This window comes from Octopus bimaculoides, chromosome 3 (genome assembly GCF_046866305.1).
Source record: "Octopus bimaculoides isolate indiv1 chromosome 3, ASM4686630v1, whole genome shotgun sequence".
NCBI classification, from domain to species: Eukaryota; Metazoa; Mollusca; class Cephalopoda; order Octopoda; family Octopodidae; genus Octopus; species Octopus bimaculoides.
In genome coordinates, this window is record NC_142930.1 from 131,510,834 (window position 1) to 131,530,739 (window position 19,906).

At 36.7% G+C, this 19,906-nt stretch overlaps 1 protein-coding gene across 8 annotated transcripts in view; it reads left to right on the plus strand.

The window, feature by feature from the left end:
* The first annotated feature begins 356 nt into the window (after nt 1-356).
* Nucleotides 357-19,906, plus strand: part of LOC106878642 (caspase-2) — a 31,453-nt gene continuing 11,903 nt past the window's right edge. Inside the window, exons 1-8 of one of the 8 annotated variants that reach the window (XM_089349639.1) lie at nt 357-1,871; nt 6,143-6,214; nt 9,643-9,771; nt 11,399-11,816; nt 15,452-15,484; nt 16,368-16,462; nt 19,129-19,302; nt 19,644-19,863. In XM_089349639.1, coding sequence (XP_089205765.1) covers nt 6,170-6,214; nt 9,643-9,771; nt 11,399-11,816; nt 15,452-15,484; nt 16,368-16,462; nt 19,129-19,302; nt 19,644-19,863 — 1,114 coding nt within the window. In that variant the 5' untranslated portion in view covers nt 357-1,871; nt 6,143-6,169. Of the gene's footprint in view, nt 1,872-4,437; nt 6,003-6,038; nt 6,215-7,997; nt 8,066-9,642; nt 9,772-11,398; nt 11,817-15,451; nt 15,485-16,367; nt 16,463-19,128; nt 19,303-19,643; nt 19,864-19,906 lie in introns of those variants that run through there. The other 7 variants (XM_089349640.1, XM_014927956.3, XM_089349638.1 and 4 more) reach the window with 7 other exon arrangements.

Sequence of the window (19,906 nt, forward strand, 5' to 3'; positions counted from 1 at the left end):
AAAAACGGATGGCAAGAGGTGATCTTTCGATGGTCCATTAAAATTGACGAAATGCTGGGAACACATTTGGCTATTTGCAGTGTAAACAAAATCTTTCCTCACAAGTCTCGATCTCTGAAGCCAAATACGTCGAATAGCTACGTTTGCAGGATATCTATGTAGTGAAATAACTTTGCCGTCTACATTCTTCCCTCTATAGTGGCTGCATATACAGCAGTATTTGCGTGATTTCTTCGGAGACATATTAACCGGTCAGTACAGTATGTGAGTCGTTAGTTTGCGGAAGTTAAAGCAAGTCACTGAGCATGCGTACATGTCATACGGGAGAGTTCCAATCAGGGGTGGATAACAACCTTATAGGAACCCCCTATAAGACTAGAACTTTGAGCGAAAGTGTCGCGTCCGACAGGTGTCCAGTGGAACAACAGTGTTATAAGACTAAGGCTTTTAGCGAAGGTGTTGCATCCGACAGGTGTCCTGCGAAACAACAGCGCAGACCCGGTCGTATTTCAAGCTACTACTGAACCTCATTAGTGATGGAGTTTAAAATGGACAAAAGAGAACAACGAATTGTTCTTTGAATGTTATATTAGAAGTGGACCAGAGAAAAGAAGCTAAAGGAAAAGGTTATTGGCGCTCTGGAAAAAAATATTATTCATATGAAGAGCTGAGGGTTGTAAGTTAACAAAGATTGGAAAATCAGATTAGACAAATTAAGACCAAAATGTGGTTAAAGATGGAACAGGAGAAGATAATAATGGAAGTGAGAAAGGAATTGCAAGGGATTATTAGTCCAGAAGAAATACCCAGAGACGAAGAGAATTTACAACGTTAGGACATGGAGGAAGAGAATCTACAATATGTAAAAGGCATTAGTATACTTTCAACTAAAGAGTCAGCAGAAAAAATTAGCCCAGAACTACTCCCCACGACAGAATTCTGAAAGTAATTTTCTATGAGGAAAGGAAAAAGTTTCTATCATTGAAGTCATGCGACAGAGCAAAGCTACGATCAGAAATCAGGAAGGCAAATGAAGTTGTCATGAGAATTCCAATTAAGGATATCACTGAGTTAAATTCTTTGACGTATCCACTACTTATGTCATCACAGGGAAGATGGGAATGTTTAGAGGAAAGAAAGAATAGAGAAACAAAGAACCATCCTAGAAAAGTAGAATCTTCCTGAAAATGAAATAATATTCGATTTGATGTACAAATCAGAAATGGTTAGAATTTAATACTGGAACCGGTTTTACAGGTGTCTAAAGTCTCCCTTGGTTTTTACTAAAGAAACACGTATATCATTATATAATATATGTTTCGTGTTCATTCGTGGAAGTAACAAAAGAAAATTAACTGTAAAACAATAGTGAGGCTTTATTTCTTCGTAAAATGGTTCAGTGGATCAAAGCAAGAAACATTATAAATTCTGGCAGCTGTTGTCCCTCCATTGTTTGGATAAGTCAGCTTAGGTCGCTACCACCTCTGCATTTTACAAAGGGTTGGTAGAGTTTAAAAGTGACGACGAGCTAGGAGAGACACTGGGGCTCGATGAGAACCAGCTATCCAACCTGTTTCGGAACACTTTCAGGGCGGGGTATTTGGATAATTACCAAAGATCCCTGAATTGGCAGTGTTTCAGGAATGCTTTACCTGTCCACGAGAAATTGTCCAGGCACGGGATTTCAGTGCCACCCGAATGTTCAAGATGCGGGCAGGAGAAGGAAACTATCCTGCACGCTCTTGTCCAGTACACCCATCTTTCGGAGATGACAATTTACGTTGAACACGTGCTGTCGCACCTAGGAAGAGTACAGCTATCGGCTGAGTCTGTGATTAAGAATGCACCGCCCACCGGACTACCTAAGGAAGGTGAGGCTTGTTTTCTATGTACAGTCACGGTTATGAAAGAGTGTGCATGGAGAACTCGAATGCAAGGTATGAAGACAGGAACCTTCATTTCCGGCCCTGGAATGCTATACTATTTCAGGTACCACCTGAAAAGCAAGATAGGGCTGGAGAGAAGACACCTGTCTAGAAGAGTATATGAGGAAAGATGGAAGGAAGTAGGAAGGAAGTTGGGAGTGAGTGGCTCTACTTAAACTTTCCTGATAAAAACACAAAGGTGTAGACTGGTGTACCCTGGAATTAAGTGTAAATCATTGGAAATATTCCAAGTTTTTTAGAAATTTTTAAATATATATTTTTAACGTATATTTTCTTAAAAAAATCTAAAAGAAAAATGACTCACTAAATGACAATTTTTAAATGTTTGTAGTGTCCTGTATTGTCCCATCTATGTAAGATATTTTTATTATCGTAATAAAGAGAATAAGTCAGCTTAGGTCGCCGTTGTTTAAATAGGTTCCGTTATATTAATTCTTCGCTGAAAAACGATAGGGTCCACGTAACTCGCTTTGATGAAAAGTTCTCATTCTTCTGACTCGTAAATAATTTGTCGCACCAATCTATGGAAAAAATTAAGAATATATTACGCGCAGCGTGATTGGACTTTCGATCCAATTCCCACGCATCACTCAATCAAACTCAACAAATGTCCAAACACTCACATGATGAATATAGATTAACATGGTGAGTCTATATAAATCAAAATATTTTCAATATGCCAGAATAGAAATTGTTTTTGCTACACCGGAATTTAAATTTTCCCGCCACCTTATTACTTTCACACCAGCAGCATTTCAGCTTGTGTCTCTTCACTTCAGCACATCGTTTCTGGTGAATTTTAATAATTTTTTTTTTTTTTGGTTTTTCAACGGCAATAGTAAGAGAAAGGAATTCATAGATTATATTTTTGCTTGAGTGTGATGGAAAAAGTTTGAAAAGAAAAATTTTAGATTCATTTATTTTTCGTTTGAGTAATAGAAAAAGGTTTTTAAAAGATTCTGTGTATCATGGTGAGAGAAACATTCATGAATACGGTATTGAATATGGTTTCACTATGGAAAAAGTTAAGGGCGATTTATCTGGGGTTTTTTTTAGCACATCTCACGACCATCCGATACCTTCCTTGTTTCTTTGCTTAATATTTTCTCCCCATAAACATTTAACTGAGTAATGGAAAAAGGTTTAACAAAAACAAAAAATTACCATGTGTATTGTTAAGAAAGAAATTCATAAAAATGGGGTTGAATTTTTTTTTTTTTTTTCTGACGAAAACGTTTCTCCCATCGTTTTAAAGTTTGTAATACCCTCAAAATCGAAAAAAAAACCCCGTCCGAAGGTGGAGGAGCTGGGAAAAAAATCATTGTGCTTAGTGCCCTCAAAATCAACCAAAATCGGTGTGTGTGAAGAAAACATCATTTTTCGAAGTTTTTTTTTTTGTTACTAAAAGAATGTCCCCCACCATTTCCAAGGGCACTGTGAAAAAAAAAAGGCTGGAAAATTCCCATCAAAACGGAAAAATTCCAACTTATGTGTGCTACCTATTGCTGAGATAGGTGCCCCTTTTCACACACACACACGTACACTTATATATCAATGATGTACACAAGTACATGACAGATATACAGCGAGATGAAGTAATTGGTTGACCGTAATCAAATTTCAGAGTTGCATTAAATTTGAAAGCAATCTGAGCAAAATTAAATGGGGCTCATTTTGCGAATGAGAAAGACTACATCCGTAGAAAATTAATAATTATTCCTGAAGGAGTGGAAAACTTCCTTTTTGTACCCACCCACCCTTTATTTTTTATTACTTTTTTTACAGAAAACCTCCGTTTTCGGGTACGGAGATTACGAATCTAAAATAAATATTGGCAAAAATCGGCAAAATAGGCGCAGGAGTGGCTGTGTGGTAAGTAGTTTGCTTACCAACCACATGGTTTCGGGTTCAGTCCCACTGCGTGGCACCTTGGGCAACTGTCTTCTACTATAGCCTCGGGCCGACCAAAGCCTTGTGAGTGGATTTGGTAGACAGAAACTGAAAGAAGCCTGTCGTATATATGTATATATATATATGTGTGTGTGTGTGTGTGTTTGTCCCCCCAACATCGCTTGATAACCGATGGTGGTATGTTTACGTCCCCGTAACTTAGCGGTTCGGCAAAAGATATCGATAGAATAAGTACTAGGCTTACAAAGAATAAGTCCTGGGGTCGATTTGCTCGACTAAAGGTGGTGCTCCAGCATGGCCGCAGTCAAATGACTGAAACAAGTAAAAGAGTATTTCAAAATTTCAATTTAACCCACTCTCCCAACTTCTTCATTTTTCACTTTTTTCAGAATTTTTTTTTTTTTTTTTTTTTGACAAATACGTGGGAAAATACGGAGATTATGATTCTGAGAAAAAATTTCCAAAAATCTTCGTCTTCGTAAAATTAAAAAAAAAAAATTACCCCTCCCCTCAGAGTCTACGGCATAAACACGAAGTTTTGAAACCCTTTTCGCCATTGCGCACGCGTTGACTGCTACGCTAAAAGTGAAACTCTTTAAGTAGTGTGGTGATGAGTGGGCGACATAGGGAAAAAGTTTTGGGAATTTTTTTTTTAAATTCTATTTTCGGTTTTAAAATACGGACGGCCCGATTCTGTTCGTTTCTCTATATGATTTCCAAATAACTTTTTAAATACTTCGAAATCAAAATTGGGCGTACATGGCGGAGACCTAACCCACCTGCTCCCGTACATATTAAATAAACCTTCAGGCAGTCTATCCACATGCTAGAAATAACAGCCAATTCTCAGACAAACTCTTTTTCACACATTTTTTCATAAAATTTTTTACATTTACGCTTCATATGGCCTAGAAGTCGATTGGAGATGAGTTTCGACAAAAATCTCATACTGGCCGGGTTTGTTTCTTGGCGATAAAATTTCAGAGAAATTTCCCGCGGTAAAAAGAGGTATTAAAAAAAAGTTAAAATAAAAAAGTTATTGCCAGGAACTTGGGCTCCTAACCAAACAAATGCGTTGCTCATCTTGTAAAACTTATACTGAGCAAAATCTACAAAATGAAGCGGGCCGGAAGATCTCACTCAGAACGCAGGTTTCAGTGCAATAAAGAAAACTTTATTTTAACTTTTTGACAGACAAATTGCTATGGCCAAACCAAGCTCCTTTCCGAAGTGGTATTTGATTTTCGCCGATTTCTTACAACTTTTCTAACAATTTTTTTCAGATTCATAATCTCTGTATTTTTCCACATATTTGACAAAAAACAAATTTCTGAAAAAAGTGAAAAATGAAGAAAGTGGGGAAGTAGGGCATTGAAATTTTGAAATGCCGATTTTTGCCAATTTTTTTTCAGATTCGTAATCCCCGTACCCGAAAACGGGGGTTCCTGTATAATAAAAAAATAAATAAATAAAGGGAGGTACAAAAGGAAGTTACGATTGTTTACACGGTATTTTGTCCGACACTGTAAGGACTGTAAAAAAACAACAAAAAAAGTAGGGAATCTTTTCGGTTTCACGCATCGGATCCGATTTTTTGAAATCTCCCTTTTCTTCCTTCAAATTTCCTGGCATTGTTTGTTTTGATAAGCATTTTTTTTTAATCAACTCTTTCTCGTCACTTTTCAGACTTGTCTATGCCATTGAGAATGATGTTCGCTAAGTTTTTCTTTAAGCCATCCCTTAACTGCCGTAAGTCTTTGCAAAGTACAAAAAGGGAAAAAAATAATAAATAAACGAACAAAAAAAGAGAAATAGAACATACTTTATATTCGTGCATTAGAGTTAATTAATCAGATCAGAGATTACGTATTGGGCGGTATATGACTCACTTCTTTTTTCCCTATAAAACGAACATTTCATCATTAAATATGTGCGAAAGAAATTAGGATGCATCTAATATACTCACGTGTCTTTTATATCATCAAATACGAGATGATTCGATAAAAACAACAAATATTACAATCAATTGCAACAAAATAAAACTTCACAACTTATTTTTTGAGCAACAGTTGTTCCTACTTTTTTATTTGTCATCTAAATAGTGGTACGAAAAGCGCGCGAAATATCAGGCGGAAGAATACAATGGTAAAGTTTATGTAATTCATTTTTTTATAACAATAGTAGATTTATTGATATTACGGCAGTCATAGAAATTCTTTCACAGTAGTAAATTTATTGATATTATAGAGGTTATAGAAGTATTATTATATATGTTGTTATTACAGATTGTCTTGTTGCGCAATGGTCCTTAAATGAAATACAACAACGTACGTATAACTTCCAACTTCAACAAAACCGTGAGTGGCGTTATTTATCTATGTTTAATACTGTTATTGTTTCGATTATTTTTCCAGTCCGTCATTGATATTTATAATTTGTTTCTTAATGTCATTTCATATTTTCAGATCGTGTGTACTTCGGAGTGTTTTCTTTTTTAATCATAAATTAGAGACAACAACAAAGTCTCTGCTTTTCGATCCACTAAAATTAGCAACCAAATTCCCCTTAAATCATATCCTACCATCTTAAATAAGGAATTGACATATTAGATCATGTAATTTCCCTATACCCCTAAAACTTGCGGGGATGGACACGGTTGAAATATCTTAAATCATAAGTCTTCTCTGTTGAGACACCTAATAGTTAAACAACAATAATCGTTTTAAATATCGAGAAATAGGTTACAATCTAATTGTTTTACTTCGCGGGCTGAAAAACTATAAATGTTATTAAATTTTTAAAACTTTCAACGATTTATATTTCCAATAATCGAAAGATCGCCAACCTTTTCATATACATATTTGACACATACTAGAAAGACTGGTGATCGCTAGAAATAGCAGTCAAATCGACCAAAACAACACATCAGCTTTAATTAAAGAAATGAAGCATTGGATAAAGTACTCTTAGGGTTAGGTTTACACATAACCCTAAAAAGACTGGGTCGTCACGGATGGAATACTTTTGATCATAGGTCTGCTTGATCAAGGTCGATTAATTAAATCACGATACTAAAAGCAGTTAATGTTCTTAAAGGGGCTATTCAAACATAACGAATAATATTTATAAACTACCAATATATCAACATATATCAACCAGGTACTCATGACTATACACTTAATGGCTAATAAGCCCATTTAAATGCATGTTTATTGGTGTATGTTTATAAGGGGACATATTGTCAAATTATGTATCAGTCTTCCGTGTTGACGAATAGATGCTGTTTAATGTACATTCAATAAATTCTTTTATACTTTTTAGCATTAATTATCAATTTTAATCTTTGGAGTACGTGCTTTAAAGAAACCCTAATTACGCGAGACATATCTATAGAAGTCTGTGTCCCCCTCCCCGAACTTTCATAGTGTAGATTGATTATATCGGAATTCAATGTGAAATACTCACATTAGCATACCTACACGAATCCTGCTAAAAAGTGACAGGTTAAAAAATCACAGGGGTTTTGTCCTAGATGGTTTTTGTCCGGATTCAATAAATTAATTGTGACTTTTTCCCTAGCCAAAATTGTGACTTTATTACCGGTCACCACCTACATAAGTGTGGTACTACTAAAGCAGCGCGGACCCGAACGCGCAGTCGCGCGTCCGCGCTAACTAGTCTTGAGTGGTCGCTCCTAATCCTAACCCTATCCCTAACCCGCGTGTGCAAATGAATACGTGTTTAGGGTTAGGGTTAGGATCGACCACTCACGACTAGCTAGCGCGTTCGGGTCCGCGCTGCTTTAGTAGTACCCATAAGTGTATCCCATGGATTTGTTTCCTCCTAACTTTCAGAAAAATAATTATTTTTTAATGAAAATTTCTGCAAATCGGCTTCAGATCGAACTTTGTTGTGAAAAATAATTTCTGGTGGTAAGGAGAGTAGTTTCGAAAATTGACACGAGTTGAATCTATTGCATCATAACTTTTAGGAAAATGGGTATTGTTTAATCAATACCTTTGGGAGTGTGTAGATTACGAGTACATGGGAATTTAATCTGGAAAGAAAAATTGGTGCGCACGCGTCAATATTTTTCGAAATTTCTTGTTTCATTTTGTAGATATACATGTGACCTGTGTCAGTTGTATGCGTGGCCACCAATTCTCTCATCAAATTCCGATATATTTGTAATCAACTCACTCCGAAGGGTGAGTGTAGAAAATTTCATTTCAAAAAAAACATTTTTCTGAAAGTTACGAGGAAAGAAAATTGGGTGGAGGTGACACTTGTGGAGGTATGCCCCTAATCACATGCATGTCTACAGAATGAAACTAGAAATTTTGGAAAATATTGTGATGTATGCGAGCTCGCCATTTTTGTTCTTTCAAATTAAATTCCGATGTAGTCGTAATCTTAAAGGTTTTTGTAGAAACTTTCATTGAAAGATATCCATTTTTCTGAAAGTTATGAAGAATCACATCCGACTCTTGTGAATCTTTCGAAACTCATCTCCCCACATTTTTCTGAATAAATTCCGATAGCAAGATGGATGAATGTCTGCTACAGTGGAGCGAGCTGGGTTTGTTAGTTTCTGTTACAGTTGAGGATAGACGGAAGCAGAGAGTATGGGATAATCTGCTTTCAGGTGCCACTTTTGGCTCTCTCCTTGATCAGTCTGATTTATTTTCAAAGGTGTCGCCTACTTCCTGCTAGTGCAAAATTCTCTGGATTGATAACCTGCCTTTGGCCAACATTGAAGGTCTTCTGTGCCTTGATGAGCTCCGCATTTCCATCACTCTTAGAGTGGGAGCTGACATCTGGAGGGAATTGAGATGTTGCTGTGGTAGGCCCCTCGATCCCACAAGCCTTCACAGGTCACTTCACTCATCATACTATGCTAAACTTAATTGTTAAGCAAGCTCTGGCTCGGGTTAATATCCCCTCAGTTCTGGAGCCAGTGGGATTATCCAGAAGTGATGGGAAGAGACCAAATAGTCTTACCCCACTGGCCCTGGGTAAGAGATAGGTGCCTCATCTGGGATTCCACACTGTGACTCTTTTGCTCCCTCTCACATCCTAGATGCTGCAGAAAATGGGAGCATCACTGCTTCTGTACCCAAATGGAACAAAACCCTGAAATATTGGGACCTGGCACTGAACTATCTCTTTCAACCTATGGCATTTGAATGTTTGGAGGGACTGGGTCACTAATGGCGAACTTCTTGTTATCATTGGCATTCACTTCACCAAGGAGACAGGTGATGCCCATGAGAGTGCTTGGCATATCCAACGCCTTAGTCTTGCCATCACTTGTGGTAATTCTGCAGTCTCCCACTCTCTCTCCTTCTCTTGCACTTCCCTCAGGTAGGGCAACAATATATTTTCTTTGCGGTAGCACACCTGTTTCTGTCTTCATTCCTGATATTTCTCTTTCCGGCCAGGTAACCTTGTACTTCCTCTACATCAAGACACCTGTATCTGTCTCACTATAACCTTTTCTTCATCACCTCCTCCAATGCCTCCTCCCCTTATAAAAGTTTTTGTCTTGCATATTTGATTTTGATGTTGGTGTACTTGACTCAATAGTTCTCCTCAAGCATGGCATGTCACCCAACAATTCAAAGGTACTTTTTGAGCAGGCTGGTTATGTGACACTGGTGTAGGCTCCAGATACTAGCTTTATTTCTTTCAAGCCTTTGCATGTCCTCAATAGCTACAGCCTCTGTCTCACTTCAAGAGTTTGTTAAACTGTTTTTATTTCTTGTCTCTTTTTATTCTACTTCAGATGAATGAAAAAGACAAGGAAACGCTTATAGCGAAAAGAGTGGAGTTGGTTGAAAATATAATGATGGAAGAACTTTTAACACATTTGATAGCCAAAGGGGTTGTAACAAAAAGAAATGCTGAATATATTGTAAGTTATGTTACTTTATAATTTCTTGTTGACGTTAGCAGAGGTTGTCATGTGAAACCACAGATTTTACATCAGAGTGGCCCTCTTCTAGAAGGATCCTGTGACAAGACTAGGGAGTCCCTCACTTCTGGTGCTTTTTCTGCACACCTTGATACCAACCAAGGGTATTTCTACATCCCTACGGTCGGATGATCTGTCATCACATATGCTGGTTAATCCACAGTTGGGACCCTGACAGCAGCTACTATTCCAGATCAGAGTAGATCTGGGAACAATAATAGAAAGGGGTGGTTACACACTTCTGAAAACCCTGGAACTCCCGAACCAGAGCTTCACTATAAGTTTAAAGTCATATCGAGGACAATCTGACATTTATATATATATATATATATATATTCCACATACGCCAGCTTAATTTAATTCATCCTTAGTCAAAAGACACCTGATGTTATGTCTTGTTATTGTATTTGTGTAACATTCTCCGTTTTTTTTTTTTTTTTCTGTCCTTGTTTTCGTATACATTCGCTGCTTTCTTCCAAGGAATCTAATGCTCTTAGCTTAGTTTTTCCTTGGGGCTGTCCAGATTGGAGCAATCTTGAGTATAACCAGCCGAAATTGCTAAGATAATCTGGAACTCGACTGAGAAAAGAAAACTCTGAATGACCCGTCCTTGTTTCCTTGTATCGTCTATCTGGATGTTTTGTTGTCCCTTTTTTGTGTCACCTAACTGTCTGGATATTTTGCATTCTTGTTCCATTTTGTATTTATATATATATATATATATATATATATATATATATATATATATTCATATATATATCATCATCATCGTTTAACGTCCGCTTTCCATGGGTTGGACGATTTGACTGAGGACTGGTGGACCAGGAGGCGACACCAGGCTCCAATCTGATTCGGCAGAGTTTCTACAGCTGGATGCCCTTCCTAACGCCAACCACTCCAGGAGTGTAGTGGGTGCTTTTGCCTGCCACCAACACGCAGGCCAGTCAGGCGGCTACTGGCAACGGCAACGATCTCGCTTGGATGTCTTACTGGCAAAGGCCACGCTCGAAATGGTGTATTACGTGTCACCTGCACAGGAGCCAGTCCATCGGCACTGGCAACAATCTCGCTCGAATGTCTTTTGCGAAGGTGTCATTAATTCTATTATTGTCCAATGTAACTATTTAAAAAATGATAATAACAGAATCAATGACACAGGCGACAGCAAGCCAAAAAGGTTTATTTTGCCAATGCAGAAACTAGTCCACGTGAATCCAAATACTTAAATGTACATAAGTAGATTGTCTTAACCAAATTTGCCTTCGTCTGAGACCTTTGGTGCTATGCTGTGCTTGAGAAGACTCGTCAGGTCGATGCCAGTGTCACATAACTGGCACTTGTGCTGGTGGTACAGAAAAGCAACTGTGCCAGTGGCATGTAAAGATCACCCATTACATCCGTGGAACAGTTTGCATTATGAAGGGCATCCACCTATAGAAAGCATGCCAAATTAGACTGGGGCTTGAAGCTCTGTGGCTTACCAATTCCAGTCAAACCATATAACCCATGCCAGCATGGAAAGCAGACACTAAATTATGATGATTTAAAAAATTTATTTTTGTTTCAGAACGCTATCAATGTTAACTCCAAGAAAGTTGAATACTTTTTGGACCTTCTTCCAAAACGAGGCCCTGATGCATTTCAGATTTTCTGTGAGGCCCTAAATACAACTGGCCAGGAGTTTATTGTTTCACATTATTTAAAAGAGGACAATAAAACTAATGACTTGTCATTTGATTGCATTCCTACTGCAAAAGATAATGAACCAAGCAATCAGCTTTTATTGAAAGACAATGATAATTCCATTATTAGAATTAAGTACAGCTCAACTTCTCCACTCAAGAAATGCAATAGCACTCCAACCAAGAGTTCTCCTAAATCACCCGAGGTCAGACATCTTCTGAAACATGTTATATCTGAACCTACACCCTCACAGTTTTCTTTGAATGGTAATCAGACAGGAATTACTAGATGTGACCGCATTGGTAAGTGTTTTCTTCTTGGCGATTTCTCATCAAATGTGAATGAGAACTAATAAGATATTTTGACCATTTAGCTTCATATGATATATTATGGAGTAGAAGCACTAAGCAGTGATATGCATAAATTCAAACTTGTTACCAGATCAAATATGCTTGGCACATACTGAAACCTGTAAGAAAGTCATTCACTGTATTTTGTCATGGAGAATATTTCTCAAACTGACTTGGTGTGTTTACTACAGCAAGAAATTTAGTGATTGGCTTTCTTACAGGTTCAAATATGCTCCAAGCATATTTGAACTGGTAACTAGCTTCATATGATATAGACATAGATATATGTATGTACATGTGTGTGTATGTATGCATGTACTTGTATGTTTCAGCCAAAGCTTTTAAAATGGATTTCTTAGACAGAAACAGAAAGAAGTCTGCAATACATGTCTTTCACTCACACACACACTCTCTCTCTCTCTCTCTCTCTCTCTCTCTCTCTCTCTCTCCCTCCCTCCCTCCCTCTAAAATTTTCCTTGTAATAATTGATTAAACATGTACTATACTAAAAAAACATTGAATAATCCTGCAGTTTAATGTTAAATTGCTTTTATATATAACTTGACATAAAAGCTAACACACACACGCATATATTTCTCCCATCCACCCTTAAATAATGCAGTGAAGCCATATATCTCCTCTACTACAAGAAATTTGTCCCTCTCCCATCTATCGTACTCTAACTTCTCAACACCTAACAGTCTTGTTAATTACATGTCATCCTCACTGTTGGTGTTATTGAAAAAGGCATCCAGTACACTCTTTAGAGTGGTAAGAATTAAGAAGTGCATCTATCCATAGAAATCACACTAAAGCAGATATAGGAGCATGACACCATCCTCTGTTTCGTTGGATCCTGTTGAACCATCCAACCCATCCCATCTTGGTAGATATTAAAGGACAATGATGATATGTGTGTGTGTGTGTGTGTGAGGTTGACATTCGCCCAAAATTGCTCAGCTACAGACAGTGGTGTTATTTCTTTTTATGGATTATCTGCTTGGTTTGTGCCTTTAAAGATTTGGAATAAGAAATCCCTTACTTGAAAAAGTCATTAAGGGTTAGCTTCCCAGTTGTAAAACCAGGCTTTCTTAATATTCTCATCTCACCCATGCTAGCTTGGAAAATCATGTAAAGCAGATGAATGTATGTTTGTCTTTTGAATAATATTCTGAGTGCTGTGTGTGTAGAACTGTATTAATCAATTTGAAACGACTATCTTATGGCGTCATGGTACTATTTTGTATATTCACCTTGTGAGTGGAGGTGCAATGGCCCAGTGATTAGGGCAGCGGACTCGCGGTCATATGATCGTGGTTTCGATTCCGGGCGTTGTGAGTGTTTATTGAGCGAAAACACCTAAAGCTCCACGAGGCTCCTGCAGGGGATGGTGGCGAACCCTGCTGTACTCTTTCACCACAACTTTCTCTCACTCTTGCTTCCTGTTTCTGTTGTGCCTGTAATTCAAAGGGCCAGCCTTGTCACACTGTGTCACGCTGAATATCCTCGAGAACTATGTTAAAGGTACACGTGTCTGTGGAGTGCTCAGCCACTTGCACGTTAATTTCACGAGCAGGCTGTTCCGTTGATCGGATCAACTGGAACCCTCGACGTCGTAAGCGACGGAGTGCCAAGATTCAGCTTGTACACAAAAGATTGTTGGTATTATGTTGAAGCCTTAGTGCACTTTAAACCTTTAGCATTTAGACCAGTCTACTCAAATATTCAGCTTATTTTTATGTTCAAACTGACCAGATCTGGCCTCTCACACCTACCCCATAAGATAACTACAAAATTACATCATTGAAATCAGGAAGCCACAAGATAAAGCATGATTTATTTAAAGAACAAAGTGAATAAAAAAGCATTACTTTTGACAGAGTAGACCTGAATGCTAAGGGGTTAAATGTTTAAATGACTTGTTGCTATAAGGAAATGTTAATATTCTAAACTATTCACTTCATCTTTGGAGTATCTATTTGCAATATTACTTTGATATGTGTGCATCATGTGGTGTTGTTTTTTCGCCTTGTGTGTATCACAACCCCAGACTGCATTTGAACTGGGAACTTTTATTTGTAAATTGAGAGAAATACAGTTTTTTATCCACTATGCCACTGGTTTATGTGTATTCATGGTGGTTTAGAATATTGCTACTGTAAGGCAGCAAGCTGGCAGAAACATTAATACGCCAGGTGAAATGCTTAGCAGTATTTTGTCTGCCATTACGTTCTGAGTTCAAATTCCGCCGAGGTCGACTTTGCCTTTCATTTTTTCAGGGTTGATAAATTAAGTACCAGTTGTGTAGTGGGGTTGATTTAATCAACTGGCCCCTCCCCCAATATTTCAAGCCTTGTGTCTAGAGTAAAAAAGAATATTGCTACTGTTTGTTTAGAAATAATTTTCATAGTCTGAATCTAGTTTAGTATTATGCACATATGGTGACTAGAGATCAACCAAATCAAAAGTTTCTGCTATTATTTACATTATGGAATTTTAACAAAGCTGTTGTTTCCAAATAAAGAACAGGAATAAATGATCTAGATTGTCCAAATTCAGTCTATTAGTGACAGTTATTTCCTTGTAAAACAAGATAAAGGTGACATATGAAGAGACAGTTGAGTAAATGAAAATGATAGACTTATTGTATTGGTAATTGAGAAATGAATATCAGATTATCATTCACTGGAGTAGTTTCAAGCCACCTGAAAATAAATACCAAATTTCCATGTCTTTTTTAGCTTTTATTTCTGCTTGGAAATTTATTTCGCCTACAACTGACCATAGAATGTATGTACAGGTTAAGGAGACATAACTAAGCTATATATTTTCCTTGATAACTGGTAACTGTAGTAAGTAGCAAAGAAGACTAAGATGTTTGGTGGACTGTGTTCTGAGACTGAGCACTTCCAGATAATCTGGTACCTTTTCATAATGTCCTAGGAAAATTGAGACAATGCAGAATAAAGTGTTAACAGTAAACTTTATTACAATTACTGTTAACAAATTATATTGGGAGCAGTAGTAACCATTTATATGATGTGTAGCTTGGTTAGAATAAGACTGGTTCAAGAAGCATATATGGTTTTATGTTTTTGTGGGTGAATATTCACAGCTGTAACTAGTTTATTGTTAAATATGAAGAAGATGAAAGTAACAGAATATTAGATATTACAACCTAAATTTTATTAAATTTCCTATGAAGGGTTTTATAAAGATGTTCACCAATTATATTCTGCTGATGTTTGCAAGAAGCAACAAAAAATATTGCCAGCATTTTACTAAAATGTTTTCAGTATCTGTGAAAATGTTAAAATTACCTCTTATTGATCTATTTTATCCTTTAAGTTATTTTATACAGAATGTTTTGACTGTATGGAAAAGGCACACTTTTTCAAATATAGGAAGGGGTTTATCAGAATGTGCTTAAAAGATTCTTGTGCATGCTAGTATAATTGAAAAATTTCAAGTTGCTGTAAAGCTAGAGATAATTTCAAAGCTCGTTTCTGTGTAAATATATATGGAAATATTTTTTGCTCAGATTTTAAATAACTTATATCTTTTGTTTATTTTCATGACTCCTAAAGACAACAGCATGTCTCCAGCTATTGAAGAACCATGTAAGTATTCTATATCTCAAAGAGTGCCATTTATCTTATTTTATTTCTCATTACCAATGTCATCTAGATGGATCATAACCTGTATTAGAACTTACTGCTATAATTATTAATGCTCCTCAAATTCCTCTACCCTCTTTTTTCTTCTTGCTACAGTAAAGAATTTACTTATTCGATTTACCTACTACAACCATATTTGTATGCTTGTATCTAAAATACATCCATGTTAGATAGAGACTATTTTGTTCAAAAACCTTTACTCATGAAATTTTCTAAAACTTATCCTCTTTACTAAGAAAAACTTAACATTTTACCTTCCCAGTTCCTATTTCTCTTGGAAAGTAGAATTTAAAACTAATGATAGTCTCATGCTGGATATTTATTGCTAAAATGTACAAAATACATAAGATTTATTACTTTACTATTTCAACTTATCCTTCTTATTTAAAGAGGGTGAACAGCAATTTGTTTGCTCTCTCTGGCTTCCGAGTTCTTAATGCGCCACTTAACAACCAGTTGGCTGTTTATTAGTCAAAGTTCTTCCGTTGCTGTTCACAACCTTTTCAGTGACGCCCCTCTCTCTCCAAGGTCCAAGAAGTGGTCTTATACTTGCATGTATATATGCTTGTATTGATTGTTTAACCAGCTCATTAAACAACCTATTGATTGATTAGTTGGTTAGATATTAAACCATTTGACTAACAATAAAGAAGTGATATTGAACCAGTGCATGTGTTTATTGTTATTGGCATAATGACCCTCTCAAGACAACATGATTTATTTTAACACAAATTCATACCAAGAATCTTGCAAACCAAATACAAGAATGAAATATGTTTTTTGGTGGGTTTTTTAAACTAAAATAATACATATTTTCCCATTATAGGGCCAAAGAAAAGAAAAGTATGCAATGAACAGGATATTGATATCCTTAAAATCAAGCCTGCTACCCAAGAATTTTATTATAAAAACCATTCTCAAGTAAGTTATCATTTTTTACCTGGAAATCACTGACACATGTTAATTACTATTAAATGAAGGTAGATGGTCTGGTGGTTGGGGTGTTGAGCTCACAGTCATCAGGTCAGGGTTTCAATTCTCAGACTGAGTGATGCACTGAGTTTTTGAGCAAAATGCTTCATTTCATGTAACTCAATCCACTTAGCTGAAAATGAGTACCAACAACAACTAGTAGTTAACCATGCAATGGACTAGTATCCTGGCTCTACAAAATAGAGCTCGTTCACCCTTAGAACTACCAAATAGTCAGTAGTATTACTGTATACTACCAAGTCTAGGTTTAGGTGTTCTTCGTGTATGAAAATACAATTGAATAAGATAGAGTCAACAAGAAGGAGTACAGTTAGACAGCTGTTTAATAATCACTACACATGTTTCCATACAACATAGGTCTTCATATATACAGGATTTAAATTATGTAACGGTTTACCTGTATAATGGGATCTAGTTGTATTTCTTCAGGTGATATATAATTGCTGTCCCCATTAGTTACAAAATCTTCAACTTCAATGCTAACATGTGAGATGGACGGTTTGACCAGAGCTGGCTAGCTGGAGAGCTATACAAGGTTCCAGCCTGATTTGGCTTACTTTCTACAGCTGGATGCCCTTCCTAATACCAACCAATTCACAGTGTGTGTTGGGTACTTTTTATGTGGACCAGCACAAGGGCTCTTTGAGGCAAAATCCTTTGCCACTGAGAGGGAAGCATTAATATTTCTGCTTTGGTGGGCATCACTGATAATTGGAAAAGCTACTAAATTTAATTTCATCCATCCACTGTTCCTGGGAGATTTATGGAAGTAGTCCTGAGGCACCTACTCCATAGGGTCCTATCAGAAGCAAATGTCGTCAGACTTTCTGGTATGATTCCTAAGCATGACTAACTGAGACTACAGATATTATCCAACCATCTTTTCTTGGTCGACCCTGGGTCTCCTACTGGTTGGTTCAGTTTGAAGAATCTCCCTTGCAATTCTTTCCTTTGACATTCTCATCACATGTCTGTAGTCCCAGAGATGTGACTTCTGGGTATGGAGAAGCTGCTACTCAACCTGGAGAGACATACTGATATCTATGCCATGCACCCTGTCAAGTAATGTGACTCCAGAGATCTTTGGAGGAACCTCATTTTGGTTGCTTGTATTCACAATTGTACTCTTTGGATCAATTATCATTATCCAACATTCACATTTACTAAATATTTTACTATAAAAATGTTGATTTTTAGACACAATGAAACTTAGTTGTACATACATTCTCCACTTTACAGAAGCATTGCAGCATGAAATGTATTTTCTCATTGATTTCCATGATGCATAACATAGAAGTCAATGAGAAAATAGGTTTTTGATAATAATATTGAGGTTACATATACACTGTGCTTAGATGCACTACAACTCATCAGAGAAGGTTAAAAGAAGGGACAGAAAGCAGATAAGTCAAGTAAAGAAAGGCAGCAATGAAAGCCTTCACAGCACACAAAATAAAATGTAAAAAAAATCTTATATTAAAAGAGCCATAAAGGGGAAAGGGCCATAAAGAGGCACATCAGGAGTGGTGTTGGCAAATTTTTGGAAGCATGGAATTTTTGAAGGATGTAGTGTTCTGACAGCTAACAATTGACGCAAATAGTTTATTCCATGTTTGCACAATTCTAAGTGTGGAAAAGATGTTTTCAAAAGTCATGGGTGTTGCAGGGTTTTTTGGGTTTTTTTAACAAACATGCATAAGTGGTAGAGATATTAAATTCAAGAAGGTGACCAAAGTTGTTGGAAAGATGATGGATAATCTTAGAGGTTTTTACCAAGTCACCTTCTTCACATTGAAACTTTAGTATATTGATGCCTTAGGGAATTCATTCCACATTACAACACACACTGCTTCCATGACCTGAAATGCATGCATAGTAAAAATGTTGTAAAGCGGTCTTTTACCACTTATGTATCAGTCTTTTGACGATGGTTGTCGCTCTGACAGATATTATCTTACAAAGTCGTCAATAGAATGTTTCTATCTAGCACTGTACAACTCCCAGTCGTACAGTGTTATTATCTTCAAAAGGTTGGAGCGTTATAATATCCAACTTAGTATCGTAGTATAATTACTGTATCAGCACAGACATGACTATCAACACAGTCTACACGTACTGTCAACCTTCTCCTGTTGACCGGCTACTGGTCTATTTATAATGGCTGGCTACTACCACTTTTTACCGGGAGGGATGTACAGTTTCACTCTACAACATTTATCATGTGATCGACCAGACTATCAGATGTTGTTATACATCACTGGTCACAATGTGCTTGGCATCTTTTTAACTTTCAAATGATGCCACTCTACTGGCTAGGTGAGCTGGCCAACATTCCCCCTGATTGGAAGGCTCGTCCACTGCAGGTTTAACCATTTACAGCTGAGTGGACAGGAGCAATGCGAAATGAAGTGTTTTGCTCAAGAATACAATGTGCAGCTGGTCTGGGAATTGAAATCATGATCTCATTATTGTAAGTGCAACACACCTAACCACTAGACCATGCTGTCAAGTATATGCAACTCTTTAATCAGTTTCATTATAACATTATTGTTTTTGGTATTCATTTCTTTGTTTCTCTGCTTTTTTTAATGAAGTCTTACAAAATGGATGGTATACCCCGTGGCCTGGCTCTTGTAATAAACATCAACAAAATTGCTGGAATGGCTCCTCGTGAAGGCAGTAGCATTGATCATAGAAGAATGTCTTACTTACTCAAGCAATTACAGTTTACAGTAATTTCTTATGATAATGAAAACCTAACAGCAGAGGTAAATCAATTCATATTAAATGCTATAAAAATTCTACCTTTTGTAATATATATTTGCATTTGGTCAGGCTCTGCATATGGAGCAACTGTGGGGCTCTAGCTGAGTGCTGCTCATGTTTAGAAGGAGTGCAGAGCAGTAGTGCTTCCTTCGTATGTGTAATGCTTAAATTCTTTTACTGTTAATTGACTGGAACCTGAATAAGCCATCAAGTGAAAGTTGAGTCCTAATTAATACAAATTTTATAATGTAAACATAATTCTTATGAGATGATTAACATAGAAAAGTTAATTGTATTTCATGTTAACAAATTTAAATAATTTATTTCATATTTTTATTTCTAGAATATCTTAATTAAAGTTCGAGAATTTAAGGATTTACCCGAACACAAAAATGCAGATGCTACAGTGGTTTGTTTATTTAGTCATGGAACTAATGGCTACATATTTGGAACTGATGGTGAAAAAGTACCCTTGAATGATGTTTTCTCTCTGTTTGACGTTGATGAATGTCCAGATTTGAGGAAGAAGCCCAAAATCTTCATAATGCAGTCCTGCCGTGGAGGTAAAGAAAAATTTTTTTTTAATTTCATGTTTACATATTTTAA